The sequence below is a fragment of the Tursiops truncatus genome, chromosome 11, assembly GCF_011762595.2.
Source record: "Tursiops truncatus isolate mTurTru1 chromosome 11, mTurTru1.mat.Y, whole genome shotgun sequence".
Classification (NCBI taxonomy): domain Eukaryota; kingdom Metazoa; phylum Chordata; class Mammalia; order Artiodactyla; family Delphinidae; genus Tursiops; species Tursiops truncatus.
In genome coordinates this window covers 12,314,525-12,333,307 of record NC_047044.1, presented here as the reverse complement: position 1 = coordinate 12,333,307, position 18,783 = coordinate 12,314,525, and the positions used below count along the sequence as shown (strand labels likewise).

General features: G+C 41.9%; 1 protein-coding gene and 1 long non-coding RNA gene across 6 annotated transcripts in view; one reads left to right on the top strand and one right to left on the bottom strand.

Moving 5' to 3' along the window:
• LOC109547133 (uncharacterized) overlaps positions 1–8,960 on the bottom strand; it is a 92,880-nt gene extending 83,920 nt beyond the window's left edge. The window contains exon 1 of one of the 2 annotated variants that reach the window (XR_004528838.2): positions 8,698–8,960. This is a non-coding gene — a long non-coding RNA (uncharacterized lncRNA). The remainder of the gene's footprint in view (positions 1–8,697) is intronic. The other variant, XR_002172850.3, reaches the window with a different exon arrangement.
• The window catches only part of HMGXB4 (HMG-box containing 4), a 31,666-nt gene continuing 21,780 nt past the window's right edge, over positions 8,898–18,783 (top strand). For 2 of the 4 annotated variants that reach the window (XM_019918325.3, XM_004322577.4), the window contains exons 1-5: positions 8,898–8,980; positions 13,738–13,836; positions 14,483–14,631; positions 14,885–14,963; positions 15,748–16,703. In XM_019918325.3, the coding sequence (XP_019773884.1) occupies positions 13,806–13,836; positions 14,483–14,631; positions 14,885–14,963; positions 15,748–16,703 (1,215 nt within the window). In that variant the 5' untranslated portion in view covers positions 8,898–8,980; positions 13,738–13,805. Of the gene's footprint in view, positions 8,981–13,737; positions 13,837–14,482; positions 14,632–14,884; positions 14,964–15,070; positions 15,186–15,747; positions 16,704–18,783 lie in introns of all 4 variants that reach the window. The other 2 variants (XM_019918326.3, XM_019918327.3) reach the window with 2 other exon arrangements.

Here is an 18,783-nt window from a genome sequence, read left to right as displayed (position 1 = left end):
AATAAAAATTAAATTAATTAATTTTTTAAAATGCAGTACCAAATCCTAATATATCCATAATCTCCTTAAATGTAAATGGATTGAATTCATCAATCAAAAGACACAGAGTGGGACTTCCCTGGTGGCCCAGTGGTTAAGAATCCATTTGCCAATGCTGGGGACATGGGTTCAACCCCTGGTCCAGGAAGATCCCACATGCCATGGAGCAACTAAGCCCACGCACCACAACTACTAAGCCTGCGCTCTAGAGCCCGCAAGCCACAACTAGTAAGCCCTCGCACAACAACTACTGAGCTCATGCACCACAACTACTGAAGCCCACATGCGCTAGGTCCTGCATGCTGCAACTACTGAGCCCATGTGTTGCAACTACTGAAGCCCATGAGCCTATAGCCCATACTCCACAACAAGAGAAGCCATCACAATGAGAAGCCCCTGCTTGCCACAACTAGAGAAAGCCCGTGCGCAGCAGTGAACACCCCAACGCAGCCAAAATAAATAAATAAAATTTTAAAAAGACACAGAGTGACTGGAGGGATTAAAAAACAAGACCCAGGGCTTCCCTGGTGGCGCAGTGGTTGGGAGTCCACCTGCCGATGCAGGGGACACGGGTTCGTGCCCCGGTCTGGGAAGATCCCACATGCCGCGGAGCAGCTGGGCCCGTGAGCCATGGCCGCTGAGCCTGCACATCCGGAGCCTGTGCTCCGCAACAGAAGAGGCCACAACAGTGAGAGGCCCGCGTACTGCAAAAAAAAAAAAAAAACAAGACCCAACTATAAGCTGCCTCCAGGAAACATACCTCAGCTCTAAAGACGCACATAGGCTAAAAGTGACGGGATGGAAGATAATACTTCAAGCCAATACTTCAAGCCAAAAGAAAGCAGGTGTGGCCATCCTCATATCAGACACAATAGACTTCAAGCCAAAAAGGTAACAAGAGATAAAAATGGACAGTATAGAATAACAAAGGGGACGATTCATCAAGAAGACATAATAGTGATTAATACCTATACACCAAACATAGGAGCACCAAAATATATAAAACAATTATTAACAGACCTGAAGGGGAAATTGACAGCAACACAATAATAGTAGGAGACTTTAACACCCTGCTTACATCAGTAGATAGATCATCCAGACAGAAAATCAACAAGGAAATAGTGGCCTTAAATGAAACGTTAGACCAGATGGATGTGATAGATTTGTACAGAATATTCCAACCAAATGCAACATACATATTCTGTCAAGTGCAAATGGAACTTTCTCAAGAATAGACCATCTGCTGGGACACAAAACAAGTCTCAGTAAAGCTAAGAAGATTGAAATTAAAGACTGAAATTTAAGAAGGCTGAAATTGTATCAAGCATATTCTCCGATCACAATCGAATGAAACTAGAAGAAAACTGCAAAAATCACAAATATGTGGAGACTGAACAACATGCTACTGAACAACTATTGGGTCAACGAAGAAATCAAAAAGTACCTGAAGACAAAGGAAAATGAAAATACAACATACCAAAATCTATGGGATACAGCAAAAATGGTACTAAGAGGGAAGTTTATAGTAATACAGGCCCACCTCAAGAAACAAAAATCTCAAATAAAGAATTTAACCTTACACCTAAAGGAACAGAAGGGACATACCTCAACATAATAAAAGCCATATAAGACAAACCCACAGCTAACATCATACTCAATAGTGAAAATTGAAAGCTATCCCTCTAAAATCAGTAACAAGACAAGGATGCCCACTCTCACCACTCTTCTTCAACATAGTATTAGAAGTCCTAGCAAGAGCAATTAGGCAAGAAAAAGAAATAAAATGCATCCAAATTGGAAAGGAAGAAGTAAAACTGTCATTATTTGCAGATGACATGATTTTTATATATAGAAAACCATACAGATTCCATCAAAATACTATTAGAAATAAACGAATACAGTGAAGTTGCAGGATACAAAATCAATATACAAAAATCTGTTGCATTTCTATACATTAACAATGAGCTAGCAGAAATAGAAATTAAGAAAATAATCTCATTTACAATTGCAATAAAGAAGAATAAAACACCTAGGAATAAATTTAACCAAGGAGATGAAAGACTTGTACATTGGAAACTACAGTGAGTCCCCTACATACAAACGAGTTCCGTTCTGAGAGTACGTTTTTAAGTCCAATTTGTTCAAAGTTAGCCTAGGTACCCAACTAACACAATTGGCTATATAGTACTGCACTGTAATGGGTTTATAATACTTTTCACACAAATAATACATAAAAAAACAAACCTTGAAAAGTACAGCAGTACCAGCTACATTGCTGCTGCTTTTACGCTTGCTTCCAGACATGCTGTGCTTGAAATAAAGATACTGTACTACTGTACTCTACACAGTACTGTAAAGTACACAAAAGCGCAACCACTTGTAGAAGATGCATGCACATGACAATGTATGACAGACGTGTGAACTAACTTACATGATTGGACATGTGACACACATTCATATCTTTGGAAGTTCGAAACTTGAAGGTTTGTTTGTAGGAGACTTACTGTATAAGACATTGTTAAAAGAAACTGAAGACACAAATAAATGGAAAGATATTCTGTGCTCATGGAATGGAAGAATTAATGTTGTCAAAATGTCCTTATTATCTAAAGCAATCTACAGATTCAATGCAATCCCTATCAAAATCCCAAGGACATTTTTCACAGAAAAAGAACAAAAGATATATAGTTTATATGGAACCACAAAAGACCCCAAATAGCCAAATTATTCTTGAGGAAAAAAAGAACAAAACTGGAGGTATCACACTCCCCGATTGCAGACTATATTACAAATACATAGTAATTAAAACTGCATGGTATTGCAAGACAAATAGATGTATAGATCAATGGAAAAGAACTGAGAGCCCAGAAATAAACCCACACATATATGGACAATTAATTTACAGCAAAGGAGCAAAGAACATACAATGGAGAAAGGATAGTCTCTTCAATAAATGGTGCTGGGGGACTTCCCTGGTGATGCAGTGGTTAAGAATCCACCTGCCAATGCAGGGGACACAGGTTCGATCCCTGGTCCAGGAAGATCCCACATGCCATGGAGCAACTAAGCCTGTGTGCCACAACTAATGAGCCTGTGTGCCACAACTACTGAAGCCCACATGTCTAGAGCCCATGCTCTGCAACAAGAGAAGCCACCGCAATGAGAAGCCCACGCACCACAACAAAGAGTAGCCCCCACTCACCACAACTAGAGAAAGCCCGCAAGCAGCAACAAAGACCCAATGCAGGCAAAAATAAATAAATAAATAAATTTACATAAACAAATAAATAAATGGTGCTGGGAAAACTGGATGGCCACGTGCAAAAAAATGAAAATAGACCACTATCTCACACCATACACAAATTATTTCAAAATGGGTTAAAGACTTGAATATAAGACCTGAAACCATAAATCTCTGAGAAGAAAACATAGGCAGTATGCTCTTTGACATTGGTCTCAGCAGTATCTTCTAGATATGTCTCCTCAGGCAAGGAAAACAAAAGCAAAAATAAACAACTGAGATTACATCAAACTAAAAAGCTTCTGTACAGCAAAGGAAACCATCAATAAAATGAAAAGACAACCAAGCAAATGGGAGAAGATATTTGCAAATGATATATCCAATAAGAGGCTAATATCTCAAATATATAAAGAACTCATACAACTCAACAGCAAAAAAAAAAAAAAAAATACAACCCAGTTTAAAAGTGGGCAGAGAAGCTGAATAGGCATCTTTCCAAAGAAGACATACACACTGCCAACATGTACATTAAAAGATGTTCAACATCACTAATCATCAGAGAAATGAAAGTCAAAACCACAGTGAGCTATCACCTCACACCTGTTTGGATGGCTGTTATCAAAAAGGCAAGAAATAACAAGTGTTGGCAAGGATGTGGAGAAAAGGGAACCCTCTTACACTGTTGGCGGGATATAAATTGGTACAGCCACTATGGAGAACAGTATGGAGGTTCCTTAAAAAATTAGGAATAGAACTACCATATGATTCAGCAATCCCACTTCTGGGTATTTATGCAAAGAATACAAAAACACTAATCCAAAAAGATATCTACACCCCCATGTTCATCATGGCATTATTTACAATAGCCAAGATAATGGAAACAACCAAAGTGCCCATCAACAGATGAATAGATAAAGAAGATGTGGCACATATATACACAATAGAATAATACACAGCCATAAAAAATATGAAATCTTGTCATTTGGGACAACACACACATGAAACTTGAGGGTATTACACTAAGTGAAAAAAGCCAGACAGAGAAAGACAAATACCATGATTTCACTCATACAGGAATATAAAAAACTAATAAACAAACAAAAACAAAATAAATGAGCAAACCAAGCCAAACAAAAACAAACACATAGATACAGGGAACAGAGTAGTGGTTACCAAAGAGGAAGGGGTGGGGGGAGGGTGAAATGAATAAAGTGGATCAACTGTATTGTGATGAATGGAAAATACATTTTTGGTGGTGAGCATGTTGTAGGGTATACAGAAGTAGAAATATGAATGCTGTACACATCAAACTTATATAATGTTATAAATCAACGTTACTTCATTTTTAAATAAATTTTTTAAAAACTAAAAAAAAAAAAGAGGAATATCTCAAACTGATAATTGAAGCTTCCACCTAATGATCCTAGAAAGGAAGAAAAAATTAAGCCCAAAGCAACAGAAGGAAGGAAATAATAAAGTTAAGGGCAGAAACCAACAAAATTGAAAACAGGAAAACAACAGAAAAAATCAATAAGACAAAAATCAATAAATTTACAGAGAGAGAGCACAAGCGGGTAGAAAGGGAGAGAAAGAGAACAGAGATTACCATTATCAGGACTGAAACAGGAGATATCACTACAGACCCTGCAGACACCAAAACAATAATAAGGAAATATACGAACAACTCTATATACAGTTGTAGGTTCGTGACTCTTCTGTTTTTGACAAATAAAAAATTTTATAATTTAAGGTGTACAACATGTTTTGGTATATGTATACATTGTGAAATGATCAAACTAATTAATATATCCATCACCTCCCATAGTTATCATTTGTATGTATGTGCAGTGAGTATACTTGAAATCTACTTTGTTAGCAAATTTCAAGTACACAGTACATTATTATTAACTATAGTCACCATTCTGTACACTAGGTCTCCAGAATTTATTCATCTTACAACTGAAAGTTTATACCCTTTGATCAAAACCTTCCCTTTTCTCATACCCCACAGCCTCTGGTAAACACCACTTTACTCTCTTTTTCTGTAAGTTTGGCTTTTTCAGATTCCACATATAAGTGATATCATACAGTATTTGTCTTTCTCTGTCTGACATTTCATTTAGTATAATATCCTTAAGGTCCATCCATGCTGTCACAAATGACAGAATTTCCTTCCTTCTCATGGCTGAATAATGTTCCATTGTATATATGTACCACAACTTCTTTATCCACTCACCCACTGATGGACACTTAGGTTGTCTCTATGTCTTGGCTATTATGAATAATGTTGCAATGAGCATGGCAGTACAACTATCTCTTCGATATCCTTTTTCACTTTTTTGGATAAATACCCAGAAGAGAGATTCCTGGATCATGTATGGTAGTTCTATTTTTAATTTTTTTAAGAAACTTCATACTGTTTTCCACCATGACTGTACTAATTTACATTTCCACCAACAGTGCACAAGGGTTCCCTTTTCTCTGCATCCTCACCAACACTTGTTATTTCTTGTCATTTTGATGATGCCATTCTAACAGAATACGGTTTCTCATTGTGGTTTTGATTTCCATTTCCATAATAAGTACTGATGTTGAGCACCTTTTCGGGTACCCTTTGGCCATCTGTATGTCTTCTTTAGGAAAATGTCTATGCAGTTCCTCTGCCTAGTTTTTAATTGGATTGTTTGGGTTTTTGCAATTGAGTTGCATGGGCTCTTTATATATTTTGGATATTAACCCCTTATCAGATACATGATTTGCAAATATTTTCACCCATTCCATTGATTGCCTTTTCATTTTGTTGATTATCTCTTTTTCTGTGCAGAGACTTTTTCACTTGATGTAGTCCCACTTACCAATTCTTCCTTTTGTTGTTTGTGCTTTTGGTGTCCTATCCAAAAAACCGTTGCCTCGTTAGGTAGTTTTAATTAGGTCCCATCACTCCCAGAAGTCACTCCCAAAAGGGCCCTGACTAATGTACAACCCATCACTGCATCGACCGTCAGGCCTAGCACAAAGAAGCCGATTAAAACCCAGCTGAAAAGGGCAAAGCACAGAAAAATGGTCTGAAGAAGAAAATGTCCAAATGAAGCACAACTTGTTGGGCCACCACCTGCTACTGCCATGCACTGGACAGTTTTACTTGGGTCAGGTGGACCAGAGAACAGCAACAGCCCCAGGGAGTGCCCAATCTTCACATATCTTAAATGCCATCCTCCACTCATCATGGGACGAGGCATTATCACTCACAAAGCCTACCATGACCAACTCAGGCTACCAAGCAGGTCCTCCTTTCTCTCTCTCCAAGTTTCAGAAACGAAAGAACCATGACAGGATATTCAGTAGAGAATCTTTTTCCATCAGCATCCATTCCAGGATCTATGACCTCCGGGTTCCCACACTGACCTACTTCTGGATGAGATGGCCTCCAGTGTACAACTCATCAGAGAAGCTTCTCCTGATCACTGTTTTAAATAACAATCCCTACCACCTCCACCCCATCCTGGTATCCCTTCCAGGTACTTTTCTCTACCTTTAAGCATCATCTAACATGGTACCTATGTTTTTATGTTCTGCCCTCCAAGCCAACTAGAATGTAAGCTCTAAGGGGTCAAAGACTCTCAGCTTTATTCCCTGTTCTATGCCCAACATCTAGGACAGTGCCTGACGCATGCTGTGTTTTCAATAAATATTTGTTGAATGAATGCACATGCAGTGATGTAAGACTAAGAGCAAGTTAACAGAACAGACAGAGGAGCGATCCAACTTCCAGTCTACAGGAGGTGACGATGAGCAATAACTTGATATGCCCATCCTCAGGTGAGATAAAAGAAGGAATGGGACAAATGGGACTCATGAGGCATTCAGGTCCAAGCTAGTAGTACAGTTAGGCGAACAGCTATGGTTTTTGCCTACCTAGCACCCATTTACCCTTCTGACAATAACCTCTGACTTTCCTTTAGGTTCTGCCTGACCTACTTTTGGGGTGAGGATGTGACCTAATTTAGCCAATCACCATACCCCACACCTTTGCTCATACCAGTTGCTTTCTGTTTGGACACATGATCCAATTCAGGAAAGAAGAGTCAATCCCATGATATCTACCAAAACAAATGGGAAAAAGAAACTTCCTCTCCAAGAACATTGCTAGCAATTAAGACGATAAAGCCTGGAGCTGTCGCCGTCACCACCTGGAGCCTAAGAATAAAGCCAACTCAGAAGAAAGCACCAAAGAGAGATGTCAAGAGACAGACTTGAGTCCCTCCCTGGATCCAACCACACCTGAAGGTACTGGGCATTTCAATAAGGCCAGCCAATAAATTCTCCTTTTCTGTTAAACTATTTTAAATTGGGTTTCTGTCACATACAACTAAGAACATCCTGACCAGTACTAAAGAACAAGAGGGAAATACATTCTTGAGGTTCTTAAATACCTAGCTGAGAAGCCTAATGTCAGGCAAGGTGTTCCAGAAGGGCCATCCCATACCTTTTGGTGAAACTCATTGCCAGTCTTTTTGGTGAGCAGGATAGGGGCTGAGGAGAAGGTCATGATGCTAGTTTTTTATTATTTGTGTTTACCTTTTGGGAATTTATTCAACAGCTCTGTCTCAAGAGAGCATAATATGGTGAAAACATCACTGAACCAAGAGTCAGTTCTGGAATGGAAAGCCCACTAGTTAAGATGTTCTTAATCTTTGATGGGGTCAAAACCCCAGAAAAGTACACATGTGCACAAACACATAATTTTGCATAGAGTCTCATGGGTTTCACAACTCTAGAAGCCATTCTATATCTGTAACCTCTCTGCTCTACAGAAACTAGGACACTCGCTTCTGCTTGGACTCCTCTGGTGACAGGGAGATCACTACCTTAAAAGTAGCCCAACGTAATTGAACTGCTCTGGAAAAATTAATTCGTCTTCATATTGAACCAAGATCTGCACACTGTGACTTCTACCCATTGGCCTAAATTTTCCAGAGCAAAACAGAAAAAAAAAAATTTCTCTCCTGTGTGTAGCATCTCTTCATTGCTCTGAAGACTGTTTCTAACTTTTAAATGCAAATAATTTATGGGGAGAAATGCAGATGATGTGCCATGCAAATTATTTTACAGTGCCTTGTTATAAAGATATATTCTGCCACCCTAAATATGCCAAACACCCAAATGTAGACGCTAAATTCCAGACAGGCACCACTGCTATTAATCTGCATGGTCTAGGTTTTGCAAAGACAGGAATTACTGTATAAAAATATCTTGAAGGAAATAGCAAAGTTTTTTGGAAAGAGCACTTCACTGAGACTCAGAAGACTTGGGAGTAGTATCTATCTCCCATTCCAACTACCTGTGTATGCTTGGGCAAATCATTTAACCCCTCCCTCTGGGCCTGTTTCTCACCTATAAAATGTGACAAAACCTACCTCACAGGGATGCAGTGAGAATCAAATGGTATCGTGTTCGTAAAACTTCTAGCCCAAGCCCGGCACAGAGCAAATTCTCACCACAGGACAGCTCCGGAGCTCAGCAAGCTCAGCGTCTCATTCGATGCGCTCGGCACTCTTGCACCAACGGGATTCCCCTTCCCAAGCGGAGTCTGCGCTCTGGGCTCGACTGAGGCTCCCTGGCCGCTCGCGCTTTTCTCTCCTTCTCCAAGATGGCGGCGGTCGGCGGCGCTGAGGCGGGATCCGAGCGAGCCTAGTGAAGGTAGCGGCGAGCGGAGCCCCCACGAGGCCGAGCTGGGCCCCCACCCCCAGGCGGCAGTGGCCCCGCCCCGCCACCACCCGCCGCCTCGGGCCGCGACACCGCCCTGAGGGCGCCCGGGGCCCGTCGCGGCCTAGCCCAGGGGCCGAGCCGGGGACTGGAGTAGCGGCCGCAGTCCGCCCCCGGGAAGGGGCTGGAGCGGGTCGAAGGAGGAAGGCGGGCGGGAGCTGTTCAAATGGGGAAGGCGGGAAAGTGCGGGCCGGGAGGGGGCGTGCGGCCGCCCCGGGGGCCCGCGGGCCGAGGCCGCCCCTCCCCCTGCCCGGCAGTCTCCGCCCTCGGGGGCGCCGGGAGCCGCCGGGACGCGGGAACCCGAGTGGGGCCGCCTGGCTCAGGACCCGGGACGCAGGGTCCCTGGGCTGTCAAGGGGCGAGGGGGCCGGGTGATGGGAGGGCCGGGGCCGCGGCTGGCAGGAGAGGATGCAAGGAGCTTTCCTCTTTTCCTCTTCGCACCTTCGCACAGCTTTATTGAACTAGCTGTTGCTGCAGAACTGCCGGGAGAATCCTGTTGGTTTGCCGTGGGGACCACAAAGACGGTGGTCCTTGGGGCTCTTTGTAGCAATAACCCGGTGTGGTGTGTACTCTTTGCGTGCGACCCAGTTTGAACATACCTTCCGAGTGGGTTTTTCTCCATCCAGGCCCATTTCCCCCCAAAGCTGGTACTTGTAGATTTCACTTTATTTTCTGTCGGGCAGAAGAGAACCGTTTATCTCCCTGCCTCCTGATGGCTGACTATATTCCCCCATAGCAGAATAAATAAAAAAACTGAATCCAAACTAGAGCCCGTTGATTGGACAAGGCTTGTCAAAATTTGTACCGCTGGATTTTTGGGAATGTGTGTTGTCAGCCGCTCTGTGAGGTCGTCGTGGTTCCGCTCAATTGCACTACAGTGAGGATTCAGTCCCCATCCCAGGCTGTCGGGATCTCTGCAGTTCCCAGAGCTGGCAGGGGCTGTGAGTGCTGCATAGGTAGGTTCGTGGAGAAGGGAGTGGCAAGAATTCGGAGTCGCTGGGTTCTGAGATTGGAGGCGATCTCGACGAAAATGAGAAGACATCCCCTGCTCCTATCCTAGAAGTAACAACAACGACAACAACTCAGAAACTGGCAACAGCTGGATGTGCATCTTCCTTTTCCTGCCCTGGCAATTTGAGTTCCTGAAAGAAGTGCTGGAAGAAGAGAACACGGAATCTTGAGCAAGGCTGTCCTCCTGGACTGGACCTGGGTCTCAGGATTTTGCTTACCGCCCCGTTTCCGAGGTTTACTTTGTCTTTTTCAATACACACTTACATTTTGGGATGAAGAGGCTTGTTAGTGATTGCTGGGGCTCAGATGACCTCAAAAAATCACCTTCTGAAACTTTTTTTTTTTCAGTATTTGTAATTTGGACCTTCAAAATAACAAAGTACTGTGTCTGGTGATTTTCAGTTTTTCCCTGATTCCTTTGATAATTCTAAAAGCAAAGCCTGAACATCACGCATGTACTTACCTACAAGTGGAAGAGCAGCTCTGCCTCCTTCTTCATCTCCTGAAGAAAAGTCCCACAAGAGCCATTTGATAAGTTGCACCTTTCAAAAGTACACATTTTTTATGACGGCATATTTCTTACTTCCATAAACAGCTTTAAGTAATGAACTTTTACTTCTGTTGTCATTTTTTAGCCCACTGAGAGGAACATAATTGTAAAATTATCCCTGCCTCTTGAAGTTGACAACATTGGATTCTGTAAACTCCAAAATTTGTGGAATTCGGGAGAATGAGCTTTAACACCTGTTTTACACTTGCCAACATTTAATGTAATTATGGCTTTTCTAATGTGAATATCAAACCTAATATTTTTCATTTTCATTAATCCTGACAATCTGCTGCCTAACCCTGGACTCTGAATTTATCGTGGATAATATTCAAGACCTGGAAAGAATATCACAGGAGTCGTCTGATCTTATATAAATGTTGCCCTAACTCTGCCTTTCTTCCACACTGTTGCTTGAGACTTCTTTATCTGGTTTCATCTTTCTTCTATGAGTCAGCAACCAAAACTAACCTCTGGGCTGCAATAATATCCTGATTTTAAAGAACCCAGAAGTTCAGGGTCTATCAGTCTGCCCAGGCTGTGAGTGAGATAGTCCATTGTGTCTAAACTTAGTTTTTTAAGCTCTTGGCTGTCCCAGTTCTTTATTGAATTAGACTTGCCTTCAGGCCCTGTTCATTTTTTACTATCGGTTATTTAATCTTGTAGTTATAAAGTGCTCTTCCATGTCTTTGTAAAAATTGAATAGTAGCGGGCCTAATTCTAATACATAATGCTGACAGCCAGCACATGTTTTCTGTGCTGCCCTGTGCCTCTGAGGATCAGCTCCTAATTTTCTGTTCCCTTTTACAATTATTTCATCCACTGGCTGTTTTTCAAAGCAGTCAGTTATGAGACCATGAGCACTTTTTCACAGTCAAGTGACATCATTGTTTTCTTTCTCATACTGTCTTCAGAGGTACTTAACGCCTATTCTGACTGTTCGTTGTTCAGCTCTGTTTTATGTTAGTTTTGATGTTACCAAAGGGAAGGCCTGGTTATAAGTCTCAGGACCTGCCTTTGCGTCATACAGAAGAGCATTTTGTTGTTGACAACAGATTGGTGGACACACTGATGATGTTGAATATTTAAGATTTTTTGCCCATTATTTCTCAAACGTTCTTTGCCAAACTCCATTTATCATGAAAAACATTTAAGCTGAGGTCTCAAATGTGGTATTTCTTGGCATTATCGGCCTATGAAGATTAATGGGATCCATATACTCTTCTAATAAGCTCACTACTTTAGTGCCAGTGAGTGGATGTACTATTTTTAAGTGAATGGATATAATTCCCTATGATGATCCCCTCCCCTAACCCCTTGTGGAGTTACACCACTTGGGTGGACAGGGGATGACAGTAATTTCTATTTGAGAAAGTTTAATGCCTAATGCTGGAACATGAAAAACTGGCTATATTAAGTATCTTGCCTCCTCCTAGTTTCTACATGAGACCTGACCTCATATCACCTTCATTTCCTGTGAAAAGCCCTTTGAGTAAATAGTTCTCCAATTACCTGTAAAATAACCCAGTTCATTTCTTCACTCTTACCTTGACCAAGTTCATTCATTCCACTTCTTAGGGAAGTGGAGAAATGCTTTTTTATGTTTCTGAATCTGACTTGTAAATCATTCTTGGTAATACTTCTCTTTCTGTTTTCAACTTAGGCATTATCTGTGCATTGTATCTTATCTGACTTGTGCAAATAGGCCTTTTTCTTTTGGTTTATTTTAAATGTAACTCTTATGAAATTTTCCCTTGTTAATTCATCTTTTCTTTCCCACAAGTTACATACTTCACTATTACCCATACCTTCCTGAAGGGACTGGCAATGTCTCATTGAAGTGTCCTTCAGCATTTCTAAACCCCACTATAGTGGTGAAGGTAAAATAAAATTTAAGTAAATAACCAGTCAGATCAACTTTTAAGCATTTCACTAACTGAATGAGGACATTTTCAATATATTTAGTATATAATTTTTAAATTTCCTGAAAAAACTTTTCCTGCGGGAATTGTGACATTGCCTGTCCTAAAATTATTTGAAGAACTTTACCTTCGAGTGCAGTTCATGGCTTGTCATCTTCAAAGTCAAAATGGACGTATAAACTTGAATGCCAAAAAAGTAATTTTAGGGCCTCCCTGGTGGCGCAGTGGTTGAGAGTCCGCCTGCCGATGCAGGGGACACGGGTTCGTGCCCCGGTCCGGGAAGATTCCACATGCCGCGGAGCGGCTGGGCCCGTGAGCCATGGCCGCTGAGCCTGCGCGTCCGGAGCCTGTGCTCCACAACACCACAACAGGAGAGGCCACAACAGTGAGAGGCCCGCATACCGCAAAAAAAAAAAAAAAAAATTTTAACAAATTTAAGACAATATTTAGAACATTTAAATTTTTGTAGTTCTTCAAATCAGTGAAAATCTTAATAATGATGAAAATTTCATCACCAGTGTACAGATGACAATTCCTCCTTATTTTCACCTATAGCCTTTAAGAAAGGCTTGATAGAGTTGAAAGCTGTTCTGTGGGCAACTAATATAAGAAGTGTGCCTACTTTTACACTTCTCTGATTTTGAGCAAATTCAGAGAGCCCAACAAAATGCATACCAAAAAAGTATGCTCTCAAGATCTTTAATATCACTATCATGTTCTCATCAGTTCTGTTTAAATTGCAATACAATAGATTTTAGCCTTTCACCGATTCAAATGGTAGGATTTTGTGGTCTCGAATGCATGGTATAACCTGTCTTCCTCTGCATCCTGCTTTATCTGTGCATTTTGTAACCGTGATTGAACCTATCCCTCTGACTTAATGTCGGTTTTCACCCTGTCTCAGTGTTGTCAGACCTGTTGGCATGTCAGAAGTTCTCATTAATCTTGAAGTATTTTTTTATATAGGAGGTGTTTTATATACTTCCCCAAACAACAGCTTTAATTCATGAATCAAATCAAATTAAGCCTAATGCACTTCCTACAGCTTCATCCCTAGTGTATTTACAAACAGAAAGAGGAAGTGACAAGACACTCCTTTATTCCTTGCTGCCCTTCCAGGCTGCCCTTGGATCACTACGCATTTCCATCTGGAAGGTTGCTTCTCCACAGTGATTTCGCATTACAGGAGGGTTTTCCTTCTTTGTTTCTCAGACCTGGTCCTGTAGACGGGAAGGAGCCTGGACACAGGGACCCATTCTCAAAGGCCCGGCAGGACCGCCATGGCTTATGATGACTCCGTGAAGAAAGAAGGTATGACCCCTTAACCTGAGAAGCATTCCAAAGGGGGTGTCCTCTTCAATCCTTGCAGCCCATGGACATAGAGACCAGGACTGGCCATCACAGCCTGGACTCCCAAGTGATGATCCAGAGCACTAGTAAAACTCCACGTCATCCCCAGACTGGGCCCATGGAAACGAAAACCAGGACAGGGTTCCAACACAAGAGTCCGAACCATAAGTCTCTAGTCTATTGGGGTGATCCCCTGCAGCACTCGTGGTCCTTGCCAGCTCCAGTGTGCAGGAGTCTGAGGATAGGAGTCACACAGTGGACACCCACAGAGCAGCACAGCACACGAATCCTTATTCTTTTCAGCCTTACCTCTGCAAGTCTGTGTCCACCTGCCAAATCACAACTAAGAAACCATGTCTAAGGATGCACCTTGGGCCTTTGCATAGCGTGGAAGCATTGTTTCTTCATGTTTGATTCCTGTATTTGCAGCCAAGTCATCAAGACATATTCTTGTCCCCTTGGATCTAGCCCTGTGTTCCAGTGGACTTACCAAATAACATGATTCTAATTTGGAAGTGAAGGGACTATTGCATTTCATATGTGGCGATTTGGTTGTGACTTACTTGACTTTCTCATTTCCTTTCCCAAATGAACCTGTGCTTCTCAGATTGCTTTGATGGTGATCACAGCTTTGAGGACATAGGGCTAGCTGCTGGCCGAAGCCAACGAGAAAAGAAACGTTCTTACAAAGATTTTTTAAGGGAAGAGGAAGAAATCGCTGCTCAGGTCAGGAATTCTTCCAAGAAGAAGTTGAAGGTAAATTCTAAACATTTGAATTAGGAAAGTTTTAAACTGTTTCGTATCATGTTTCCTTAGTACTTGAAGAAAGAGGTTTCTTTGAAAAACATTTAAAAAGAAAAATAAACATCATTCACATCTATTTTCACTATTTCCTGTGTTTTACTTTATTTTCCAAAGTCAGAAATCATCAGAAAACAACATTGGTTCCAAACTGCCTTTGCCTCATCATCTTATCCATTGCTCAATTCTTCTTCCTCTTCAATTCTAGGATAGTGAACTTTACTTCTTGGGGACGGACACGCACAAGAAAAAGAGGAAGCACTCCTCTGATGATTACTACTATGGAGGTAAGGATGGGAAGGGGCAACAGGCGGGAGAAACACATCACTGGTTCTTGGAGTCGGGGTAGGGGAAAGGGATCCAGATGTTGCTGACTCAGTGGCCTATTTAACAGGACAGTGGTTCTTGTTCTGAGTGCCGATAAACCAGTGTGAAGGAGGAGAGAGGTGGAGGGCTGGTATTTTGGAGGATTCAGCATAGAAGAACAGTCTTCATTTGTGATACACCAGGTACCAGGTTCCTTCTCCCCTCAATCATCCACTTATCTTGTGCCCATTGCTGTCTAGCATCCCTTTTGCCATATGTAGTCCTGGGCCCTCTGGCCTGCACCTGTGGGTTACTTCTCAATCCAGCGCGTATCCACTCACAAGACCAGTTTTTCTTAGCTATATTGTGCACATAGCTGACAAGACTAACTCTTTCCTAGAATGGATTTGTCCTGAACACAGGAACAAATGATGCTTTGTCTTCAGTGTAATCTAAATTGTAACTACTCGTAATCCTGCAGCTATGGTCCATTCTTCTGGGTATGCTCTCTTTGGTTGCTTTGAAGACTCAGTGAAGAAAAACAACTTGAATGGCAAGAGCTGTCTCCAGGGTCAGAGGCAGAATCTACCAAGCCAAGAAGCACATGAGCATCATCTCTGAATGTTTGGAATCAGTTGAAGGGCCTCCCCTCCAATCATTCCTGTTAGCCTCTTCCTCATCTTAGTTGGGTGTTTTTGGTGAGAGAGGAAACTTGCTGGAAGTTGCTTTGTCAAATGGACAATTACTTCTCTTGATTATTTCTAGATATTTCGTCTTTGGAGTCGTCACAGAAGAAAAAGAAAAAGTCTAGCCCGCAATCTACTGATACAGCTATGGACCTGTTGAAAGCGATCACTTCCCCTCTGGCAACAGGCACCAAGCCTTCCAAAAAGACAGGAGAAAAGTCCTCCAGTTCTTCAAGCCATTCAGAGAGTAAAAAGGAACACCACAGGAAGAAAGTCAGCGGAAGCAGTGGGGAGCTGTCCCTGGAGGATGGTGGTTCCCACAAATCCAAAAAAATGAAACCACTGTATGTGAACACAGAGACGCTGACCCTTCGTGAGCCTGATGGGTTAAAGATGAAACTTATTCTCTCACCAAAGGAGAAGGGAAGCAGCTCAGTTGATGAGGAGTCTTTTCAGTACCCCTCTCAACAAGCGACTGTGAAAAAATCCTCTAAGAAGTCAGCTCGGGATGAGCAAGGTGCTTTACTCCTAGGACATGAGTTACAGAGCTTTCTGAAAACAGCCCGGAAGAAGCACAAGTCATCCTCAGACTCACGTTCGTCTCCTGGCCCTGAAGGCTGTGGGTCTGATGCCTCCCAGTTCCCAGAATCCCACAGTGCTAACCTTGATCTTTCAGGGCTTGAACCTATTCTAGTAGAATCAGACTCCTCCTCTGGCGGGGAGCTAGAGGCAGGGGAGTTAGTGATCGATGATTCTTACCGGGAAATCAAGAAGAAAAAGAAGTCAAAGAAGAGCAAGAAGAAGAAGGACAAGGAGAAGCATAAAGAGAGGCGACACTCCAAGTCCAAGAGAAGTTCGGGACTTCCCGCTGCAGCAGTGGGAGAGGTCCCAGCGCCGCCCGGCCCTCCGCCCAGCATCCCGTACACTGGAGCAGCCGCCCCTCCCCCACCGCTTCCTGGCCTCCACACAGATGGGCACAGTGAGAAAAAAAAGAAGAGAGAGGAGAAGGACAAAGAGAGGGACAGAGGAGAAAAGGTAAGGCATTTTTTAAAGTATGATGCAGGGTAGGAGGTGAAGCAGGTTTTTCCTTGACAGTAGTAAGTGGACTTGGAATTAAGCAGATGAACCGCTGGGAATGTAGCAAGGTAAACCTGCTGGAATGATATAAAGTAGAAAATATTACCAATGGTACAAAAATAGGAGCGACCTTAATTATTCATGGGTTTTCTTGATAGAGTTGTTCTCCCACCGTGCCAAGCATAGGTTTAGAAATACAGAGGCTTATTCTAACTGGCCCTTAAAATTCACAGAAGGAGCCAAACCCAATTTCTTTCACTCAGCAGCGCTGTCTGGCTGAGGCAGTTGAGAGATATAAAAACGTATTCATTCTGTGAGTTCATTGTGAAAAATAGATTTTCAAAATTAGAATGATGGAAAAAAAAATTAGAATGATGACCGATTAACAAAATAAGCTAACGGCTTCCCACGAACTGGTGTTGGCTACTTTCTGGTATTCTTTTTAGTGTCCAACGTGTGTGCTCTCACCATTTGAGTGCTCCCTGTGTGCCAAGCCCAGTGCTACCATAGGAGTTAAGAGGTGGAAAGAGGGGCAGGAGGACACAGCTCTTGACCTCAGTGAGCTCACTGTTGTTGAGGAGACGGGAATGAGAGATCAGCCGCCTTGGTTTGATTTCTTTCTCACAACTCAAGAAATTTTCTAGCAGTTGTACTACAGTACAGGGGCTGATGACTGTGTCATTACAGGTTTCCTTTAAAAAATAAACTTTTTCCCCAGATTACCAAAGTAATATATTATTTTTCTAGAAATTTAGAAATTCAGAATAGTAGAAAGAAAAAAAATAATAGTTTTGCCACCTAAGGACAACCATTTTCTTCCTTCGCTCTGCAAAGTTAAATGTCAGGTAAAACCTGAAAGAAAGGCAGCTAAGAAAGAGAAAAGCAAATATATTAAGAATATGGGATTGGCGATTTCATTTCAGTCTATAATTGAGTCACAAGTGATTTTCTCCACTAGTAGGAGTGCCTTTTAAGCAAGTATACAGATCAGAAAGAAAAAGCTGTATCTTGTTTTGTTTTTAACTATACCTTCTGAGCTAAGAATCAGTGTGAGCATCAAGAACTGAACAGTCCAATACTAGGGTGGGTTTTATTCATTGTTTATTCCAAAATTGTTTCATGAAATAGTACATATCCTGTGTAAGAGTCTGTTTATTCCAAGAATTTCCATTCTAGTGGTACACGATAATGCCGTAAACTAATCTTACAGTGCTGAATGTGAGGAGGGCAGGGTGGTCAGAGAAAGCTCTAAAGAAGAAAAAGGTTGTCAGCAGAAGGGAACACATGGAGGCAGAGAGATGTTTAGGAAGCAACATAGCAAAACAGCTGAACTCTAGTCCTGTGTTTCCAACTGTCTGATAAATATTTCTTCCTGGATGCCTTGGCTACCTCAGAGCCATGTGTCACTAATGGAGCTCATCATCCAGACCCTTAAACATGCATCTCCTCCTCCATCTCCTTCTGTAGTCCGCATGTCCTAGCAGTCAATCCAAACTAAAAACTATATGCTGATTATTTTTCTCAGTACTTCATTATGAAATTTTTCAAACAGAAAGTATTGAAAGAATTGTACATATGCCACCCATTGAGATTCTTCAGTTAACATTTTGCTGTTTGCTTTATCATCCATCCGTCCATCCATCAATCCATCTTATCTTTGTTAATGTATCTTAAAGTAAGTTGTAGGTATCACATACACACCCCTAAACACTTCAGCTTGCATATCATTAACTTCAGCTCAATACTTGTTTTCTGGGCTTTTTTTAGGTAAAATTCACATGTGGTAAAATGCACAGATGTTAAGTATACCACCTGATGAGTTTTGATAAGTTCACACACCTGTGTGACCAAACCTCTATCAAGATACAGCTATTACCCTCATCACAGATACCCAGTGATATTTCTCATACCCTTTCTCAGTCAATCCCCACCCCTAAAACCAACCACTGTTCTGATTTTTTTCCAACCTTATGGTTCACTTTTACATTTCCCTCTTCCCTGCCCACACCCTCCACTATTTCCACTCAGCTGTTGGGCC